Source organism: Microchirus variegatus (genome assembly GCF_963457635.1).
Source record: "Microchirus variegatus genome assembly, chromosome: 22".
In the NCBI taxonomy this organism is placed as follows: domain Eukaryota; kingdom Metazoa; phylum Chordata; class Actinopteri; order Pleuronectiformes; family Soleidae; genus Microchirus; species Microchirus variegatus.
The window spans coordinates 9,487,212-9,510,599 of record NC_139823.1 but is presented as its reverse complement, the minus strand read 5'-3'; the positions used below and the strand labels follow the sequence as shown (position 1 = coordinate 9,510,599).

General features: G+C 39.6%; 1 protein-coding gene across 3 annotated transcripts in view; it reads right to left on the bottom strand.

The window, feature by feature from the left end:
- erbb4b (erb-b2 receptor tyrosine kinase 4b) overlaps positions 1–23,388 on the bottom strand; it is a gene marked incomplete at both ends in the record, with an annotated part of 268,165 nt that overhangs the window by 79,278 nt on the left and 165,499 nt on the right. For all 3 annotated transcript variants that reach the window (XM_083908815.1, XM_083908817.1, XM_083908816.1), the window contains 10 exons: positions 494–626; positions 4,866–5,065; positions 7,012–7,102; positions 12,076–12,149; positions 12,603–12,729; positions 13,022–13,135; positions 15,389–15,530; positions 15,990–16,108; positions 20,192–20,257; positions 23,022–23,153. In XM_083908815.1, the coding sequence (XP_083764941.1) occupies positions 494–626; positions 4,866–5,065; positions 7,012–7,102; positions 12,076–12,149; positions 12,603–12,729; positions 13,022–13,135; positions 15,389–15,530; positions 15,990–16,108; positions 20,192–20,257; positions 23,022–23,153 (1,198 nt within the window). The remainder of the gene's footprint in view (positions 1–493; positions 627–4,865; positions 5,066–7,011; positions 7,103–12,075; positions 12,150–12,602; positions 12,730–13,021; positions 13,136–15,388; positions 15,531–15,989; positions 16,109–20,191; positions 20,258–23,021; positions 23,154–23,388) is intronic.

Below are 23,388 nucleotides of genomic sequence, written 5' to 3'. Positions count from 1 at the left end.
ATCTGTGTTAAAATAAGCCTATGCTGCTTTAAGGCGTGCGTTGACCATAAACTACATTTCCCACAATGCATGGCGATTGCGTTACCCCGGAAGTGACAATGACACACATTGAGATTGAGATTGAGACTGTGATCACAGCAAAATGTTAGTTAGTCAAGAAATACCATTGCGGACCGGGTTAGAGCTCTAATTCATCATATTTGTAACTTGAATAAGTAAGTAGTAAGGAGTAGTTACCTTTATTTTACATTATATTTGGTTACATTTATTCTGTATGACAGTTACATCTGGCCCTTTGAGGGTAACCATTATGCTGATGTGGCCCTCAGTGAAAATGAGTTTGACACCCCTGGCTTAAGGGGTATAGGGGTATCCTGGTTAAACATTAGCAAAGGTACATGTTGGATACTTGTGTACATATTTATCCAATCAACGTGCCAAAGTTTTAACCATTCGTAATCATCACACTTTTCCTTGGAGCAAAACAACTTACCCTTCATAAAGATAGCAAGAATCCACACAGGTGCGTCCACGGCTGAAGAATCTGCAGGTGAGGCATTGGTCTGGGCCAGCACCCCAACATCCTGCGTCCGAACACAGTGGGTCACACACCATGTGCTCCCTGGCTGCTCAGTACACAGAGACAGAGACAAGAGAAATCAAATGTCATTTAAAGAGCTGCGGGGATTTGATGACTATGTTGGTACAGAGACAGGAAATAAACCCTAAAATGCCTCCCCAACATTATCTCAATATAAAATAACTCAACAGGATCACATTATTTATTAAAAAGGCACAGATGCCATTTGTGAGTCTCGGCCCACACTGAGCAGTTGTTAATTGTTGTAAGAAGGTCTCAAACGATAGCAGGGACAATTGCAATAAAGCGAGGCCTCGAACAGTGTTTTTCCATCCAAACCTGACCAAGCCAAAGAAAATGCTGACGAAGCCCCGAAACCAAACCTGCAGCAGTTTTTGTTTTACTTTCAACATGACATTTAAAAATGGCTGTGCTCAATGCTAATATTTCCTGATTATAGACTAATTATTAAAGAAGATTGTCATCTGAAAATATTACTTTTCTTCTTTCAACACACAGATCCACAAACCCTGTAAACAAAGCACTGTTGTTTAGACGGCCACATTAAAGCCCACCTCCGATCATTTTTGAATTGCATTCAGCCATAGAAAGAAAAAGTCTGTCCTTCCAACCTCATTCGCAGAGAACAATCTGTTTGCAGCTATTCCTCTTTCTGCCGTTTCTATTTCTGTACGACCGAAAGACTTAGGCCATTACATCTACTCTGTTCTATTATCTCCTTGTGTCTGTGTCTCTTATGTCTCGCTGCCGCTCTTTTGTCCCCTTTCAGCGCTCAGTTCTACAAAGGTCGGGAACATCTGAGAGTGTTACGGCAACAAAATGAGACTGTTGAAGTAACCCAGTGACAACGCCACTGATGCACTTTTATCATGACCGTCTGTGTCAGGCGATATTTCCACCTTATTGGTGGATTTACAAACAAGCTTCAAGTCTCCTGTCCTCTCCTCTCCTGGCCACATGCAAGCCAAGGTCCGTGCCTCAAAATCAGATGTAAGGATGTACAGCAGACTTCAAAATTCAGACAGAAAAGGATGCAGATACAAGGAGGGAAGTTTTTCTTTTGAGGCCAGAGAATGAAAGCTTTGCCTTTCACATGAAACAAAATACCTCTGTTGGGCTTTCCAGTTTTGTCAGAAAACCGACCGAGCGGAGAGAAATACAAGGACTGCATACATGTGTGCAGACACAGTAGCCTTGTCATGGGGGTCGACAAGGAGGAAGGATTCGCTGATGATCAAAGGAAATAAACAAGGGAGGAAAAAAGGTGGCAGTTGAAATTTTAAACTACACAACAAGATGTCAACTCCAGATGTTTCTGATGGTAAAAAGAAGTCCATGGGGTTGAGGTTGGCAGGCGAGGAGCCAAGAAGGATGTATAAGGTCAGATGGAAAAGGGAGGGAAGGACAATTAGGAGCAAAGAAACACAAACATAACAAGAGATAAAACAATAAGGGATGATAAACAAAAACCTGAGGGGAGAGGTGTAGTGGACCCTAACTGTTGCCTGCGTAGAGCACCGATAAAAAAAAAAAAAGACTGAGTCTGGGTCAATTTTTGAATGATGCATGATGCAAATTTTAAATCTCAGGAGTGGGTTCCACTTGTTGAAAATGATCATAAAGATCGTGAACAATTACTAATTTTTATAATTTCTAAAAAAGTACCACGAGTCTTAAGAATCCCTGACTGAATGGCAAAAAATGTGCAATAATAAAAATAGATGTGTTAATGTGTAATAAAAAAAAAGAATCCCTTGCTAACAAAGGCATTTTATTTGAGGTTTCCACGGTGTGAGATCAACAAGACTCCATATCACAAACATGCCCACAAGAGACTCATTGAAGTCTGCATGAATCCTGGGGGAAAGGAGGGAGGGAAGGGTCTAAAAAGCAATTTTTACATGCACAGGTTTACTATGTGTGCAGTGCATGGGCTTCAAGGCTTTGCAGAGACAACTGCAGTAGTGAAATATCATATCAAACATCCTGAGTGCCGGTGAACTTTCTCTCTGGTGGTTTGAGATCTTTTCATGCTTCCCTCTACTACAGCATCATTAAAAAAACTCACACTTTGCTAAAGACACATCACTCAAAAGTAAGTTCAAGAACTAAGCCGCAGGTTTTAAAATTCTCTTTTTGTCAAATATTTGTCCTGATAAAAATGTCTGGCGACTGAAAACTTTCTTCATGATGGTTTATTCATGGAAACAAAGTGAGCAGACGTTTTCTGAGAAACACTCAAACCAAACCAAAGCAAGACCAAACTTGAACTTAGCATTTGAAGATTTAGAACATCATTACCAATCAGATCCAAAATATCAAAGTATGGTTGTGCAATCAAAGCTCTGAGGCCTTAATGAGTGAAGAGAAATTTAAATGGTGAGATTCAAAAATATTTTTAAACAGTGACAGAAAAGTTATTACTTTTGAGCTAAAGCAAAACTGGAACTTATTGGATGAATGTTTTTTTTTTCCCAAATACCCGGTGATGATCAGTTAAACTACTAAAGCATTTAATCAAATTGGTTATTTGCTATTTCTCTTGATAACTGTGTATTTACAGTACTATAGAATTATTTTTATGTTGATAAGAAAATAGCCACCACTCATATTGCAGTCAGAAAATAAAAGGGATGTCCATATCCGACTGAATGTTCACCGTGTCAATATAGTCTCTCGGAGCTCAGTGAAAAATCGAAAAAAAAAGATGCCTTGCTCGCACAGAACACAGTGAATCAAAGTAACCAGAAGTGGCAGATGTTCCTTTCGCTCAAAGTCATCAATTTGATTTCAGTTTCAAAACTTGAGCATTGATCCAAAAGAGAGTTTTAGCTAAAGCCAGATTTTGCATCAGGTCAGCAATCTCAATTTCTCACAGACCATTAGTGGCCGAGCCTCTCGTTCGTGCAGAAAATCTCAAAAAAGTATTTATCTGTAGTCGTTCAATCTGTAAGTCGTTTTATAGATGCAAAAAAGTCTGGCAAAGCAGAACATTTCTCTCGATAGCGTCTGGAGCGGCAACGTGTGATTGCAGAAAGTCAAAGTTTAAAACAGAAATGCAGCGTTAAAATACACTTCTTAACAGTGAGAAGTACAATTAAATAATGGGCAATGGGCATGATTCAAAATTCAGTGACACAAAACCTTTTAGTCAACAGACATTCAAAATCAGGGCTTTATCAATTAGTTTAATATTATGTTTCTCTAAAATACAAAATTATAACCGAACAATGCCCCTGGTTCCCATTAGTTGAAATGATGGTAGCCATTAATTTATTATTATTGTCACTATTATATCATGAATTAAATAGATTACTATGGTCACTCTTTGCAAAGATTGGGCATGTTTCACTGTGCTGATTCTAAAATCACTAACTTTTCTTTAAAGGTGCCATATGTAAGAATGTGGCCAAAAACGGTTACTACATTCAAATTCAAAATACCTTTAGGTCTTTTAGGTTTCGTTTTCTGACGTAACTGAGACTTTACTGACTGCAATGATTGATAGACGGCGGTAGGTGGCGCCACATGCCAAAACATGATTTCAAAACATAAACATGATTTGCAGTCTGCAAAATATTTTTTTTAATGCAAATATTTTGGCTGTACTGTTGTTGTTGTTGAGTTCAGTTTGTTATATGAACATTATTCCTGAGTCTCTGTGACATTAAGAAGATTTTATGGCCAGTTGCTTTTGATTTATTAAATAATGCACCTTTAAATTCCAGCAAAACATGAGAAATTAATTAAAGCGTACATATCTTTGGCGCTCAGCTCTTTAAATTGTCGTCGAGTTTCGTTTTTGTCCAACATTTTTCCACAGGTCACAAGTGACATGACGCTAAATGATTTCTGAGTAGCTCACATTTCAGCCTCGATGGGATTTAAACAAACAAACAAATTGGCCTTCTGAACAAGCTGTATTGCAGGGCATGACAAATGACTCCACTGTTTTTGATTTTGAATTTGCTCTTTCGACCCAACTCTGTAACAGGTGTGTTATACCCAAAATGTTTTGTGGTTAGGGAATGCTGGTGTACACACAGCTATGTTTAATATGTGTATACAGGTTATTTTTGTCATTAATGAATGTTTCCCTGTGGGTTGAAATAAGTTCATGAATCCTTGGGATGTTGCACTGAAATAATTGTTCTCTTTGATCCTCAATGCTGAGCCTGGCGGGCAATTTCTGATGGATGGATGTACACTTCTGTTGAGGCGCAGGGAGACAATTAGAACGTGAAACATGTGGTTCTCTACTTACAGCACTCCGCTGGGCTTCTGTTGTTGCGAACCAGAACCTTCTGGTTTGCGGCGCGGAAGAGTCGCGTCCAGTTGACCGTGTTGTAGTAGCAAAGCCGACTGTTCTCGGCGATGTGGACGTTCCCGGCGCTGATCTCTCTGAGAGACTGAAGCTGCAGTGATGAGATGCCCTGCTGCTTTAACACCAGCAGGGAAATCCCACTGAAACGTAGAAGAATGGGTGCAGGTGAAAGACAGAACCAGAATGGAATTACGAATAGGGGGAAAAAAAAAAGAAGAAAGAAAGAGGAAAAGGCAGAAGAAAAGATGGATTTATTTCTTAAGCGAGACTAATGGAGGTCGTGTGACTAACATACCCGACGTCATCTCGCAAAAATATGCAAAATTCTTCTTTTAAAGACTCATGAGTCACAGCAGAAAATACCAATTTAAAAATCCATATTTTTTCTGTATGTATTTTTTCATAGCCATGCAGCCATCAGCTATACAGAGGGTATACAAGATCAAGCAAAGGTGGGAAACAAGCTGTAATTTGTGCGGCAGCCTGCTGTGTCCATGTGCAGACGGATGACACACAATTGCACGTATGTACACCTTCATTTGCATTCTCACATACACACCTAAAGAGCTCGCATATGCATTCAGTCACGCAGACACTGTGTGGGTTTTTTTTTTTAGAGCACCTTTGGACATATTACTAAAATGAACATTTATTTATTCAGATTAAAACAAATATTTTTGCTTTGTAAATGTCAAAACAAAATCGTTAAGGGATATATTTTATTACACAGTGCCCTAATGTTGGTTTATAAAAGAAAAAAGGAACACAAAGGAAGCTTGAATATAATGGATTTAGATGACCAAACAATGCAAATTTACTATGAAGGAGGAGGAAACAATAACACAAATTAACTGATGTAAACCTACATATTTAGGAATCTGGAAAAAAAAAAGCACCACTCTCTTTAATGTTAATGTGGTTCAGATTAAAACCCCTCACATTACTCTGCAGCTGCATGCTGTTACGTGTCAGACTGGTTCAAAAACTAAAAAAGAACAGCTGTCGAAGGATTATGTATTTATGGTGAATAAGAAGAATTAGGCCCTGGATTAGTCGTTACACGTTTTAATACATTTAGATTATGTCTTCATGATATAAAAAGTTACTCAATAATTTGAACAGTTTCTCATTCCTGTACAACGGCTGAATTCTACCCATTGTAGTGTGAACACAAAGTATGATGTTAAGTACACTCTTAGAAATAAGGGTTCCAAAAGGTTCCTTCTACAAGGTCTGAGGTTCTACCTGGAACCATTTGCTTCTGAAAAACCCTTTCCAGAAGAAAGGGTTTTTCAAAGGTTCTTGGAAACACTAATGGTTCCAAGAAAGCACCATTTTGATCCAGAGAACCCTCTAAAGCCCCTTTCCTAAATAAAGGGCTGGTAACGCTTTATTTTACAGTCCCCTAATTACCAGGTATTAAGTGTTACTAGGTAATTACCAAGGGTAATAAGAAAGTAAATACAGTGAAACTGTTGCCAAAATACATGGTAAAACACAGTAATGTACTCAGTAAGTAAAGTAAAAGTGTACTGTAAAAGAAAGCCAAGCTTGTTTCCATGTAATTACCATGTTCTTACACACATAGTTTGGGTTAGGGTTAGGTTACCCCTTGGGTAAATAGCTAGTAATTAGGTGACTGTAGGTACCTGCTTATTACCAGTTTATAACCCAATAATACACTAAAATTTACCATATAGATACTAGGTGAATACCCAACATTTAGGCCATAGTTTTGCTGTACATACCTTCTTATTAACAGCAGTAATTACCAAATAACACACTATAATTTACTATATAGTTACCAGATACATGCCCAGTATTTTGGCAACAGTGCTACTGTATTTACTTTCTTATTACCATCAGTAATAACCCAGTAACACTTTTGTGTTACTATGAATTTACCAGGTAAATACCTGGTAATTAGGTGACTGTAAAAGAAAGCGTTACCAAAGGGTTTTAAAAGGGTTCTCCTATGACGACAAGCCAAAGACCCTCATATGGTTCTACTTCGCACTTTTATTTCTAAGAGTGTACACTCAATATAATCACAGCGAGGCCATTGCGTTCTGAGGTGTGTGTGTACCTGTACAGTGCTCTTCCCCCAATAGTTGCCAGGTTGGCGAAAACACTCAGGTCTGTCATGTTGTCGGGCCACGACTGGATGTTCAAAAAGCCTAAATGAAGAGAGACATAGAGCAGGAGATGTGGTGATGCTGTTTCCACACAGTGGCAACATTAAAAACAAGTAAGGGGGGGGGGGGGGGGGCTTGTCATCTCTCTAAAAATGAGTCAGTCACACGCCGAGGACCACAGTCGGTCGCCCCCACCGTCTGAAAGCAAAGCACAACTCTGAGGGCAAAGTTGAATATATCAATATTTTTTGCATTTTCTTTATCTGCCCCTCTCCTGCTGAATAATTTAAAAGAAGAGCAAAAATGATGGCTATGGTTCATTTAGTGTTTTCAATAATGGATTCAGAAATATAAAATATTTAGTGTGGGAATTGGTGTGTGTGGGGGGGGGGGGGGTTGGGGTGGTACAGTCCTCAACCCAACAACAGATGACAAACAAAACGGTTGGATGAGGTTATGGGACCAAGGGAAATAGAAAAACAGCTGGAGGAGAGAAAGGTGAGAGACGATGAAACATTAAGGTGGAAAATATACTTTAGCATTAAAAGACGACACATAAGCCACAAACTGCTGCTATTCTGCCTTCATGATAGAGGAGAAGTAAACGGATTGTGTCGGAAGGGTGAGGAAAAACCCCTGCGGGTGTGATGGGCAGTGTGGTGCGTTCTCAATAAATGAGCGGGATCTGACTCCGAGATATTAAACTGCGTGATTTCTTCCCACTGGATGCATAATTCTGTTTATTCAGGAAAGGAGAGAGACGGTGGACGGGAAGAAACGGGTAGCGTGTTGACAAGAGTGCAATAACCTTGAGCAGTTTGTGGACCATCGTTTTCGTTTTATGTCAATCACAGCTGAGCAGTAGCAGGGTGTGAGCGAATGCTTATTAAGATTGTTTGATGAGGAAACAAGAGGAGGAGAAAAAAACAACAACAAAACCCTCAAGTAATTGCAAAGAACAACACACCAGGGCTTATGCAAATGGCCACGATCCAAATTTGAAGCACATTCTTGTTGTAGTTAAGGACAGCGTTCTTGTTTTTTTACATCTATATCTGCAATCTAAAACAGTAATATTTAAATAAAAATCATAATATTATTTAGACCTGACAAGCCTTTAATTTTTTTTTTTCCCAAAGGAAAATACAATTTAATAATAGATACCATTATAATGCATCATTAATTGGAATTAATTGTTAATAGAGTTTTTTTTTTTCTTTTGTATTTCATCCCCTGCCCATGATATTGTGGTGAGTCGTTTTTAGATGGGGAGGGCCTCTTAGCCCAGAGGCAGCAGTAGCTACAGAATCATTAGTGTTGCACTTGTCGACACTAATTGTCTTAATGACAAAACCTGCAGTGCTGAGGCACCTCGCAGCTCCACCGCGGCGCTCTTTCAGGGGAAGCGAGGGCGCTTCCTAATCGAGGTAACAAGCCACTGCCTGCTTGCACACTTGTCTCTTCTGATGTAACGCTGCACTAACGCCTACCTGTACTAATTAGCTATACACGAACAAGACGGCAAGAGATTGGAGACTCTAGAAAGATAGAGATATTAAGACACAAAATAAAGAGCGACGAGGTTGCCTGTTCGTATTCATGGGATGAGGAGTTAAGCAGATTGAGGAAAAGGTAATCCTCCCTTTTGTCGAGGCAACTCTGAGTGAAACACTGATCACCTAATGCTGCCTGGGGCTGAGTTATTATACAGTAAATAATGCGAGGGGGGCTTTCTGTCAATAATGCAGCTTAGTGAGTAACTTCAAAAATATTATGATCGCTGGATTGGAATTCATTCACAGGAGGACGAATAATAGGATAACGAAATAAATTATTAATTAGATATAATAAAAAGCCACATCTCAAATAATAAAACTGGTAGAAAACAATGCGCAGAAGCAGCGTTTTATGCAGAAAAAAAAAACACCCACTGTGCATCAGGTATGTGAGTGTCACAATAATGCACACAAAGTCACAATGTGGTGGCATGTAGAGAAAGCGGCCATGAGCGCAAAAAAAGCAAAGGTTAAAGGGGAAGTAAGTAGTTTATAGTGCCATCTAGAGGAGAGGCTGAAATTTACAACAAAGACCTGCTGCTCTGCTCACCCCCTCCCTTCCCTGAGCGCTACGGTATCCGCAGCTGGTCAAATGTCGTCCTCGTCGTCTTTCTCCGTGTCAGCAGATGAGGTTCGTGAGGTGAGGGAGAAGACGAGCTACCGCGGCCGTAGCAGACGAAGCGGAGAGAGAGGAGGCGGGACTTCCGCTACAAGTAAAGAGACGCTTGATTTGTTCTCTCGCGTTTGTCCTTACAGGCTCCGGCAGAAACATGGCGTCTCGCTGCTAACAGTGGCTATGCGACCGCGGTCCGCAACCATGTTATTTTAAATGACTTTTTGAAACACTACGAAAATGAAACAAAGAATATTATACAGCGACTAGACAATGCAGGAGCACATAATATGTATAAAAAAGTGGATTTTGGGTTATATAAACCCATAAATACTACATATTGTCCCTTTAAGCGAGATTAGGTTGTGATGATTACATTTGGAGGAAAACACTGAGGAAAACACTCCTGTGGTGAAGTGTTTCAGAGGAAAACGCCCGCGCTTTCAGTACAAAACCTGACCAGGCGTGTGTTTGTCTTTCAGGATGTCAAAAAAGAAAAGGAAGGATTGCTGAAGGAAAGTGAGAAAGAAAGGACTGGAGAGGGACAGGCGGCGGCGCGTGCTGGTGTGTAGGAACGAGAGCTGTCCGCCTACACAGTTCATTTGAAAGCAAGAGCGATGCTACTTGTAACCTTAGGGTCATAAAAGGCAGGTTTGGTCTGCCTCAGTCAGCAGACGTTCTCTTGACAGCTTGGAGAGATGACAAGCCCAGCTGACACACACACATCTCTGGCTACATGGTGCTTGGCCAATGGGTTTTTGTCCCTATCACTTCCTCTCAAGTGCCACCACGAACCAAAAGAGTAAAGAAAAAACAAAACCTTTGGAATTCAACGTTGTGAATCGGTCCAGTCCAGGGGTATTTTTATTCAAATTCAGAAGAGTCCACGAAAGAGAGAAGCTCCTCATGCAACGGTCCATAACGTGGTATAATATCTAAAGGTATTGTTATGATTCTGTACTGTAAATGTAACATAACACTACATCATCACCAGTATGAGAAATAAATACTCTTCCCACACATTAAGTACACTGTAACATCCCATAATGGGAGGTTAATTATGACTCCCAGAGGATTGTTGTCTTGTTTTTTTACTGTTCTGAAGACATTCGATTGAGCCCAAGCATAAGCAAAATATGCTGCTGCTTGGTGGTGTGTGGAGGAAAAAACATTTTAAAATAAGAAAGAAATCTAGATATATTTAGATATTTAAATATATAAATACATAATTATTTATGTGGGTCTATTTTAGAGTTGAAAATTGCTTAGTGCAGGGTTAAAAAAAAACAAAACACATTCATTAAACTGGTTTACTTTCAGTTTAATTCAAGCTCAGTATCACCACACTTAGTGCTTCACTTTAAATACTAAAGTACAAATGAATACTGAGCCACTTTTGTGATTTCACTGCCCTCTAATTTAAAAAATACAAGAGTGACACTGGTTTGGAGTAAATAATACAACTATACTAATAATAATCAAGCACAGACTACACATTCAGCTTAGGGCCTCATAAAGGCTTGGGCAGGCCCTGCATAACAGACATAATTATGTATTTACTTATCTCAATCCATTTGTATAATATTACAGTGTAAATTAAAATGTATTCGTTCTTCTTTTTGTTTACTAGATAATAGTGTTTTTTTTTTTTCTCAACAGGTGAAGTTACTTTGCTCCGATTTATTATTCTGCTCTACTTCCTGTGTGCGTCTACACACTAAGAAATCAAGGTACGAGACTGTACAACTGGAGCGACAGCAAAAGGTACAGTCTCGTACTTTGATTTCTTAGTGTGTACATCATCGAGTATAACAAATATAATTGTTCTGAATTCCCGAAAAACTCCAGTGGCATAAACTAGGACTAGGAAAGAACATGATAGTTATGAATTATTTATCAGTTTTTGGGCCTTGTTCCCATGACGTCTCGGTGCAGATACAGACTGCTCTCCACCATTTAGTGACCTCTAGTTAAGGCCGGTTCATTACTGCATGTTTCTGCTGGGCTGTATGACTAAAATGTATCTATCACGCAGCTGGGAACGTGCGTCTTTTCGTGTAACTGTATACGATCTTGGTACTCTGTGTTACATACTGGTCTTGTGGTATCTGAAACATTCATATCATTAAAAAAAAAATGGGATTTTTGGTATAAACCGGAATATTCTACATTGCAAACTCCCAAAATATGACATCTATCAATCTATTTGTTACAAAGAACACGAAGGACCATAACATTAATCATGCTACTTTTGCTGGAACTGGGGGTCACTGTTTAAATACGGCATCTGTGTTAGTAAACCCCCCTCCATAACTCAAAAATGTCACCAACAATATTTCAGCTGTGAGGTTTTCTCATTTTTAAGCGGCGCTGCCACATTTGGACATACAAGCTTTCTTTCTGATGGCATTGTCAAACGTCTAAGCTGGAGAAATGACAGCGTACATGTGGCTCAGGAGTGGCGGGCGGCGGCATGGGGGGAAGCTGGAGGATTAACGATGCGCACCGCATGTTCTGGATCTTTTCTTCATGGTGCGTGAAGGGAGAACTGGGGCTCTGGGACTCAAGGCTAGGGACTCCCAAAGGGAGGAGCAGCAGCAGAGAGACAGCGGAGACTGAAAGACTCATCTGATATTCATCTTGTGCTGCAATGTCTGTCCTTGGTGTGTGGAGTGTGGACAGTCTCAGGGGGAAGAGGTGAGGTGGACTTGAGCAAAACAAACACACACACACACACTCACCAACACTACATGGAATAAAAGTGTAAGGGGAGGGGGATAAAGGATTGGGGTAACTGTTATTTATTTCTTTGTTTATTGCATGTGTATGCTCAGTATATCGCTCACCTGTGATCTCCCGAACGGTGCGGAATATGTTCAGCTTTTCTGGGTCCAATGCTTCGATATTGTGATAAATATCCCTGCGAATGATGATGGAATCAGAACATAGAACATTAAACACACACACACACAAGACCACAAAACCACATCAAGTCTGAAAAGCATTTTGTCTTTAACAATTTAGATTAATAATGTAATACCTGGAGTATATGCACACATCTGGCTCTCACTATTTCCCATGCATTTGAATTCGAAAGGATTTAAGCAACTCTGCACTCTATGAACCATAGTTTGGCCAATTGATCTTTCTAAATATTGAATTGTTCGATCTTAAGTCTTGCATATGGACTTACCAAAAAAAAAACGTATTAATGGGGATTTTATTTACTTTTCTAAGAGCTTGATTTAACATACAATCAAAACAACACTCAATAAATACAATAAAAAAAAAAAAAGAAAACATATGATTACAGTTCCAATGCTTCACCACATCTTTCAATATTCTGATGAAGATGCATGCTCTCAACTCTCACCCTTTGATTCCAGTAATAAGAAACACCAGGTTGCCATTGATTTTGGTGCAATTGACGAACTTGTCAATGTTGTTGGAGTCCACTGTCTGAGCAGCCTGTAGGCTTGCTGTACCAATGCCATCACAGGCTGGAATACACAGTGGGAAATGCATTAGTTTGACACATATTTTTAATAACACAGAGCTATAAAGGCATGTTGTCAAGTATATTAAAGGGCCAGTGGCTCAGTTTACAGTGAGCGATCAAATCAATCAAATATTTAAGTATGATGGACGGAAAATGCTGGATGTGGATGATGATGTGATTCCAATTGTTGTATTTCTCTGAAGAAAACACCTCTTTATTGACCCTTTTCCAGATGTTCAACTGTTTCACTTTGAAAAAAAAAACGACATTACCAAATTGTTAATAAAAGTTACCTTTAGGGCAAATGTCAGTACAAGGAATGCACATCTTAATACGATTCTCCTCGACCTCCATCTTGTTACTGGGGCACGCTCTTACGCAGGAACTGTGGTCCACCACAAAGTTGTCTGAAAAACAATTCATTGTAACTGTCAAATATCGACGGCTGTTTCATAGGAATTAATAAGTGGCACTTTATTCATTTACTCTCTGCAACCTACACTTTCTCTGATAATTGATTTTATTCTTTTGACTTTTTGTTTTGGCACAGTTTCACTTCTTAGTCACTGCTGGAATCGGAAGACCAGCCCACACTAACGGAGAAGATGTCATGGTTACGTAGGGTTTTCCTCTGTGTTTGTCTTCTGTGTTTGTGTTCATATTCTCATCAAGACTCCATTCCTCCTCTGCTCTTTTACCCGGCTCGCTGCACCAGTCTTTGCCAGATTGTTCTGCTCCCCAGTGTGGGTCCCATTTTGTGGACCAGTTTACCCGAGTTCCTGTTTGGTCACAGTGCCTCAACTCAGTCGGTCTACCTGCCTTTGAGCCTGGAACCCACTTAACTGCTACTCCTCCCTCCTGACCAGCCTACACAGCCAACTTAGTTGAAAAAGTTATTTTTCATAATTTTCCGTCAAATAAACGCTCCATACCTGCTCGGTTAGCCTGCCTGTGTTCTGTACAATGGGTCCTTAACTTAATTGCCCCATAACAGAAGATGTTCATGTACTGTTTTATATAATGGCTGACAATAGCTCTAGAATGACAAAGAGGAATTATCCACTGACCTACTAAAAAGAAAAAAAAAGAGAACAAAAACCTTCAGGCAAGCATCTTATATTTATCTAAAAGTACACGCTGTCTTAAAGTCCCACTTGCTGCTGCTTGCCCTTTTCACTGAACAACATGGAGCGAGCGTCCAAAGTAAGTGGGGGGTGAGTTGAGTGGTTATTTGGGCCGTGGTAACAGAAGACAAGCAAACATACAGAGCAAAAGAGCAAAATGATTACCGTCTGGATGCAGCTAATACTTTGCTGCATTTTTGGAAGGGTTTACCCAACATGCTTTCATGGCAAAATGCAAAATGCAAAACTGTGTATTGATACATGGTCACTTCATAGGATTATAACAGACAAACCATCAAACCAACACTATATGTTTACAAATGATTCTCTATTTTCCAGGAAGTACAGTGAAAACCCATTGGTATATGCACAGTACATTTGTAAATAAATGTCACAAAATGGTTATATCCATCAAAGGGGGACGGATACAGTCTCTTATTTGTTTTGTTTTGGAAATGAAAAGAGTGGCATTTATGAAATTGTTTTAATGACCATTTCTCTTGAAATTATGTGACCGATGGGGAACAGCTGAGCAAAAAATTATGTTGTGCCACAGTGTAAAAGAGTTGGAAGCAGCCTATCTTCTAATTGTGTCCAAACTTGACACCATGACACTGTGTCTCAACTGTATTTAAACCTGCCACATTGTGTGTTTGTATGAATACTTTATTTCGGATTTTTGCCAAGAATTTTAAATTGTCGTGCTGTGATTATGACAGAAACAACAAGTATTTTACCTTCAATGTGTTATTCTTTATGCCATACTTCATCATATATCATATTATACCTTTCTTACATGTCCCATTTTCCCACGCAAAGCATTTCATTGTAACTACCAGTATATTCATTGTTTAATTAGTTTTTTATATCAACAAACATACATAAAAACAAATTTAGTAATCTGTTGTTCTCTTTTCTTCTGATTAAATTATTGTGTTTTTTGCCGCGCATTTGCCGTTTTTAAATCTCTTCTTAAATCTCCTCACTTTTCATTGGCCTTTGACACCATTTAAGTTGTTGACATTATTTTACGTTACTTTATTTTAGTTTTTATTGTGTTTTATTCTACGGCTGCTACTTTTACCCATGCTTTATGTCTTTAAACTTATTTTAGTTGTTTTTCAGACGTATTTTATAGCCTCGTGCGAGCTCTTTATGTCTTTTATTTATTCGGTTTTTATTTAATATCCTGTGCAGCACTTTGGTCCACGGTGGTTGTTTTAAAGTGCTTTATAAATAAAGTTGGATTGGATAAAGGTCTTTTCCCTTATGGCTAGAGCAAAGATGCAAATCATGCTGAAATTTCGGGTTTAAAGGTAGTTCAGAAATCTTGGTGCTTTGGTGGAACAGTTTAATAATATGGTTCAACAAACTGTAACTGCAATGTTTTGAATCAGTAGGTTAACGTACAAAAATTCCAGATTCAGCATGGACATGTAAAGCTACTGATTTCTTAGAAAGATAACTTGAAGGCTGCGGTTGTATCCAGCAGTGTATTAGAAGAACATGCATGAATTTCTGTATGTATGAACCTACGTGGACACTTCTTGACACAGAAGGCTCCATAGGTGTACTTTGCCCTGGGGTTATGTTCCAGCTGAAAGGTGGTGGGGTTGTAGACGAATGGCTGGGGGCATTGGGTCACACATGCCCCGCTGTCATTGAAGTTGGTGCAAGCCTGCAGGCACAAAAAAAGGTGGAGCAAGTTATATTATTTAGGGATTATTCACACATTAAAACCAAAGATAGTGACCAAGTTTGACATTATGGACCATTCCAAATAGAGAATATGCTTGGGTAGGAGTGAGTACATGCTGAAGTTAAGTATCTTCGGTCGATGTTGTAAAAACAAAGATAACATAATATATAGATGAGAAAAATTGTATTATGTCAATTGTGAAAATAAGGACATGCGACTCAAAAAATCAAACGTCACATGTAGAGTGTGTTCAAATCTGTGCAAGACCATGGAACGTAAAAAGTACACTGATCAGGAAATGGACATGAGTGGTGGGTGCATGATGTTACCATGCCATTAAACGATTTCTTCTTAGAATCCTTGAATGTAACTTTGTGTTTGTGAGTGTGTGTGTGCATGTGCGTGTGTGTGCATGTGTGTTAGAGCTTATTCCCTTACAAAGCAGTCTGTGTCCTTCGGTCCATAGCAGCCACCTGCACACTCACGATGGCAGCAGTCACTTACATAGGGACCAAAGCAACGGCCATCACACTGCTCAGCACACACCGTCTTAGTTACTGCAGAGATACAGGTGCAAAAAAAAAAAAAAAAAGATCATGATAAAGAATGAGACTTACTATATTACCACACAAGTAAACTATTACGGCTAAAGTTGCAATTTTGAAAGTGGGGTGACTGTCTAACATCTGCCCTGCTAATTGCGTGGTAAAGTCTTAGTATGCATGCAATTACATTGTGTTTATTGTGAGCGTGGTTGAAGCTGCCACCCACCATCTTCGTCCCTGTTTTGCGCCTCTCTGAGGGTCTCGAGTTGGATGAGACAGCGACGCAATAACTCGTATTTGTCTGAGTGCAAAGCCATCACTTCATGGAAAAGTGTACGTGTCAACCCTGTGCTCGTATGTCTGCTGCATTAAAGTGGCAAATGCGTGTGTTCCTCACTTCCTGACAGCCGTTTGTAAATGTACACAAAAGTCAGCCATTCCTCAGACAAACACACAGCTGGCAAGAGATACGGCTTAAGTGGTTGGTTTGGAAAGTGTCAGCGATGGGATTTACAGTATGCAATTGTTCAGGGAAACTAAGGGAACTGTTGGGGAGGGATAAAGTAGTGGAATTAACACAGTAAACAGTAAATAATGAGCTTGGCGAAGATACATTTAAAATTGTGTTTATACACTAAAATGCAGTAGCTACTGAATTCGGTTCACCCGCCTTCACATAATGAGTGTTTAAAGCATGTATCTCTGGGAATATGCTGCAATAACTGCATGTCTTTGCATGCAGGGGCAGCTGGTGTGCAAGACGTGTGACATGCAATACAAGTGAAAGGTACTCAAGTTCAACTTATTTCAACATTTGCTATGAAATGTCGGTAGAAAATGTAGGTGTCAATATTTTTAATTGGTAGAAATTAGCCTTTTATTTAGACCACAGTAAATAAACTAAACATCTTTTCGTTTTTATGGTAACTAAAGCTACATGGGTTCTCCCAACACTTTTGCAAGGACCTTTTATTTCAAATAATATCATATTTATTACATACTGTTGGCTAGTTTACACTTCCATCAGCCTCAAAAGTCACTGGATATTGAGCTCCATTTCATGATCAGATTTGCTGATAAAGGTGAATCTGATGAGGGTAAAATTAAAAAAACCTAATATATAATATGTGAACCTGAAACAGCGAGCTTTCACACCAGTTACAGTATTTCTGAAAAAAAAAAAGAAGCAACTGTGCTAAAGAAGAACAATTACAAAAGGCAATGCTGATGCATAAAAGTGCTTGCTTGTGTTGGTGTACGCATACACGAGGTGTTTTTGATGTCTGCAGTCTCTCCCTCTGGGCCTCGCAGTGACGAGACACTATCAAAGTGATGGATACAAGCCACAGACGACCTGCCAAACACACATGCAAATACACATGCACGCTTTTCACCCTACACCTACATCAGCAGCATTCCATTAACGGTGCCTGGGCTAAAATGAAACAGCCCCCTCTACTCCAGACACTTTGTCAAACAAATGACCTTGCCAACAGACAGACACAATGCTGTTGATCAATTTGGCTTTAAACTTCCACTTTGAGGGAAAAAAAAAAAACGAAAAAGAAACAGGCTGGCGATGACAAATACAAAGGAAATCCATCTCACAAAATATGCCTGGAAGCCTCCATTTGAACGGGCTATGGACAGAAGCATCAGTCATGGGAATCACTGCCTCTCAGTTCCCATTTACATGAGCTTTTTTTTTTTTTTTTTTTTTCCATATGTAGTTTTTAAAGTAACTTTTTTAAATAATGTGATTTTTGCAGTGGAAACACTTTTTATGCTGACATAAATTGTACTTAGAAACCTATATGTCAGTGTAACTGAGTTGCACACGGCTTTAAGTAGCCACTGAACTAAATGTTGTTAAGGATCACGCAGCCCCTGCTTTAATATGACATAAGATAGGTTTGTGGCTTCGTGTCCCTCCTCTGGCTGCTTCTCTTTGCTGAAATTCTTCACTTTGTCCTTACATTTAACTGCAGTCTTGAGCTACTTTGTTACACAATTTATGGTAATCGGTATACTAACTGAACCTTTTTCACCCATTCACTTTATTTTCAACTCAAGTAAAGATTCAGGGTTATTCATGAGAATTTTCCAGCAGATGCTTTTGTTGTATGAGGTGAAAAGTCTTCAAGAAATCTCAAGCAAGTCCCAATTTTCTAATATCTACGCATCTGAAGACAGTAGGAATGACTGAGGACATCCACAGAGATGCATTACGCTGACAATTTTCTGGTGTTTTTGTAACAAACTCGAAAATAATTAAAGGAAAAATAACTGACCCCCCCCCGATCCGCGCAGACAGTCAGCTACAGTACGCCGTGCTTATATAACTTGCAATGACCCTCAGACTGCACCCAAGCTTAGCTTTGTTCGTCATTTACGCCGAGGAAGAAAAAAAATCCACTGTAAATTACTTTTTCCAATGCATTCACTTTTCCCTTGAGGTGCTGACACCAAACGTTGCTGTTTATTGTTCCTATTGAGACAAGTGAATAATTATTCACGGGAATGTCAGCCAAGTATGTTTGGAGTCATTTTTCATTTGACAATTTTGCACTTATTCATATATTCCATTACAACAAAATTAAAGTTTGTGGTGGTGGTGGTGGTGGTGGGGGTGAAGAAAGGATAAAACATGACACCTATGTATGAATGATGATTTGTGAGATAGCATAACGATGTCTGAGTCAGACAGAGAGGGACACGGCTAATCTGGGGCTGCTCTGTGGCATGTTGTTTACAGGTCCTAGGCAAACAATTCAGTCCCTATTATCTTAATGAGACCGTGACCACGGGACAAATAAGATGACACACGCCAGCGTTCGATGTCACAGATGAAGTGGACCATGCATAGAGTGATGGAACCACAGATGGAAACAAGCTAGAGTGGAATCAACTGGAGGAAGGAAGAGAAATGAGGCCTGTCTGACTCAGTAAGACTCGATAGGAAAAATGCTCTAAAGTTGTAAAGCTTCAGTGTGTTGTATGTACAGAAAACCACCAATGGTCAACATAACAATTAATATTAGAAAAGTCACATGCGATTGCCTTTATGAATCTATAGTTTATAGGAAAACAATAGGTAGATGTGTGATGTATGTGCATAAACAAGGAGATGGCATCCGTAGGAACAATTCGGACAGAAGTGTAATGACTTTAAAATGTATTATATTGCCCGTTTAAAGAACTGTACCGTAATATTGGCACTTTGTGCTCAGTTTATTCTTTAAAGCTTGAAAACACAAAAACCTAATTATTGGTGCGTCATGGACTCTTCATTGCTCTGCGTGGTTAATGTCAGAGGTAGAATGATAACGGTTTCTCTCTGACAGTGACACACTAGGATAATGATGCTTGGGGCAGTCAACACAAACGTCCAGTTGGATACGGCACTGACGGGAAATAAGTATGCGTTTTTCAAAATGATTAAAAAGTAATACAGTAACAGTGACTTTTTTTCGATGTATCTCTACATCTCGATGTGTCCTTGGGCAAGACCTTTAACCCCACGTTGCACCTGGCGGCTGTGCTGACAGCGCGTCAATGTGTTTAAAAAGATGAACGACAGAAAAATGTGCCGCACATCGATGCGCTGTGTGAAAGTGTGATTGAATGGGTGAATGGCACAACGGCAGTGTAAAGCAGCTTTGAGTGGCCATCAAAACTAGAAAAGCGCTATATAAATACAGACCATTTACTTTCTTTCTCATTTATCGAAAGAGGCAGATAATAAAAAAAAAGGTCAACTCATCATATTTTCATTTGTATATTGGATATTGACGACTGGAACAACATTTTTCTTTATGTTACACACAGCCAGGCATGACTGTGTTGCAGCTGCACCCTCTGCATGCCCCTTTTCACCTATTCTAGACATCAACCCCTTTTTTTTATATTTTCATTCAGAATATTTACATATATTTCACCATTTTATCTCAGTGTTGGACATCCTGTTCTGACTCAAAACTGAAGCCTGTGTTGCTTCGTAAACCGTTCATTCTCCCACGGCACTAGATGTCATTTTGAGGAGGCCACTAAAAGGTGATGCAATGTGTCATCAGCTAATAATAGTAACGTACTTACAGCTTTGACACTGGTCCTCCTTCGGTCCCCAGCAACGGCCATTACAGGAACGATGGCACTTTTGACCTACACATAAATCCAAGGACAGCAGTGATTGGCATTTCAAATGATTGCCTCATCATATAATATGATCAGCCTTCAAAAATCCTTATGAGTTGAAAGTGTACAACAAAAAAAAACTGCCCTGCAGCCCAGTTGAAGGATGTATGAATTCCTTTGACTTGGCTTTAAATACATGTGTGCATGTGTGCATGCCTAAGGTGTTTTCCCTGCAACATGATTAAAACTGATTTAAGAGATGTCCCTGAGATACAATTCATTGCAAGTTAATTTCAAGCATTTTGTGAGCGCTTCATAATTATTATGATATGATGTGTAATTAGCACAAGAAATGTAGACACTTCTATACTCAACAGCATTTACTGTGTGAATTAACTGTATGGCATGATTGCCCGATGATGACACGGTAATTCACTCACTTATAAATAATTCACAACAAAAATACATGGTTTGCAACTTTAACCCAAAATAAGCAATGTGCGTTTCAGGTCTAGGTATATCTCCTCTGACTGTTATGTGTTGCTCTATGAGGTTGTTTTGTGGAAATAAGGCACTCCACTCAAAGTCAGCCCAGCATGAAACCTTAGATGAAAGCAGTAAAGAAACAAACAGCAGCATCAAACCCTCAGAGCCAGAGTTTTTTTTTTTTTTTTGGAGGACTTAATTGACTGTCTAGTAATTGACTGCGGGGGAAGTGAGCCTGGGTAAGTGCAGGACAAGTGTTGTCCTCTGTCCATCAGCCTCTCGAGATGAGGGCTATTACCACTGAAACTGACTCTATTCGCCATCATGAGACTCTCCATCCGCTGCCCTGCTTTTCTTCCATGCTTGTGACACCACTCTCTACCACATTTTTCATTTTTTTCCCTCAATCCACCACCCGCTGATCCGTCACTCCTCTATGGTTCTCTTTCACTTATCGTTTGCCCAAGTCTCTTTTAGTCTGTTTCCAGTGCGTCCTTTTTTATCTGTCTGTTTCCCTAAAACTCGTGCTCAAGAAAAAAAAAAGGTTGACCGTATGAAAAGCAGCACAAACAGGATGGCAACACAAATGTCAACCAAGTCATAAGTGGTTGTCTAACAGTGCCAAGTGCAGTGCACATTGCTGCTGCACTTACAGTTACATCTCTGTTCATCTCTGAGCTCGGTGCCCTGTGAAGCCAAGCCAAAGAGTTTTCATTTAATGTCCAAGGTCTTCACTATCTCAACTTATAAATTCTTAGAGACCTAGAATAAACCTGTCCAACTCCTCTTCCTGCACCATAATCTTTTACAGCTTTCTTAAAAAACAGTCCCTTGAAGGTGAAGAGTATATGCTGCCATACCAGGACTGGAGCGGGGGCAAAAAGATGGAGGGGAACTCCAACTAAATCAGCAGGGAATGCAGACCAGTAAACACAACAGTCAAGCCCCAACTAAGTCTCAAGCAATAACAACATAAAGCTTATGTCTCCCCCAAAGAATCAACTGAGATTATGCTCTCAATTGTGGATCACCGGTTTGAGGCCGGTTTGATCTTTTGGAAAAGTTAAGAACTTGCACAGGTCAATCCAGGGGTGATCGGACTTCAAGGAAGAGGATTGAGCAGAATATAAATAACGTGAAGTTGTTCATCTGCACCTCGAGCCTTCTGTGAAAGTTGTGAGAAAGGGATGCAAGGACATATGTACTAGAGATTATATTCGTTTTGTGTTTCATGTTCCAGTGATAATGGCTTTTGCATATTGAAATACTGCATTTGTTCATAAACAAGACCAGACAGCTTAAGGACGTAGAGAACAACAACATATAAGCACACACAGCTTGAAGATCAAATAAATAACAAAACCAGGAGTCTTACGAGATTAAGTCTACAAATAATGAGGAATTAGGTCAGAAAAAGCTCTCTTCAAATTAACACTTTAACTATTATCCTGTACTGTACGTTAGATTAAGTACCATTTGTTTATTCCATCCTAACAAATTCCCTCATACCTCTTCCAGCTTGACTACAGTGGGGCATTAATGTAACATAACTGACCTCTCCTTACCATAATGGTGACAGAATGGGGTCAAGTTATAATTTTGAGACAGTGTTTGTTGCTCAGGAGGTTAATACTTCCTTTTTAGCAGCCCTCCCTACTTAATGGAACATTGTTACAAAACAACGAAAGAGGGAAGGGGAAGAAAATTTCAGTTCAGTTAATTTTTCTTTTTGGCAAAGTGGACAAAGAAAAATACTCCCTTCTTATTTGTGTGAGCAAAAAAAGGGCACGTTCTTAAATTGCAATTTTAATTCTTATTTTGCATTTGATTTATGAATCTCATTTGCACTATATGATTATCCTTATTTGCCATAAAAATATTTATATATATAAAAAAAAAACTGAAAGGTTACAAGTACTAATAATGCACTCTATGGAAATAAAGTGCTGGAAATAAGTGAGCAAACCAGACCTCTGTCACCCTCGTTTCATCCGTGTTTGAGAGAAGCAGCCCAAGGCTACAGGAGCCACTGCTGCTTCAACATTTTTTTTATTTTTTTTAGAAACTGTCCTTGATGAGTCCAACAATGTGCTGTGCTACATCAGCGCAGTACCCTTTTCAATTCCATCTGCCACAGTGGTGCTCTCGAGCGTCCAGCAGATTACACTTGTGCAGGTTTCAGGTCAGACTGAGTGCATTTGAGAGAGTTTGGCTCAACATCAGTGCACTCGGTAAAACTTCCAAAATAGGGGGGAAAAAAAAACCCAACTCATCCTATTCCCGGCAATTCCGCGAGGTTACTTACACGTGACGCTGCTGTTAGTGGGCACCACCACAGGATGGGCCCGTGGGTTTTTGACAATGTCTTGCCAGTGGATTGTGTCCGCGTGACAGAGGAACTTGTTCTGGTCGACATAAACGCCTCCACTCAGGATCTCTGTGGAAAGGAGGCAGAAGACATGTTCAGTGGTTATAAACATAACATAGAAGGCTTCCAGGGCCATATTTTGTTTGGATTGATAGGGACGTAATGTTTTTTGGGGGGAACAGGCAGAGGCGTCACTAGGTTTTAAGGACAGGGGCAGGCTTAGCACCCAAGAGAAGCACAGGATGTCAGCGAAACTGAGTAACTGATCAACATAGAGGCTAATGCCATGACTTTCCCTCATAAC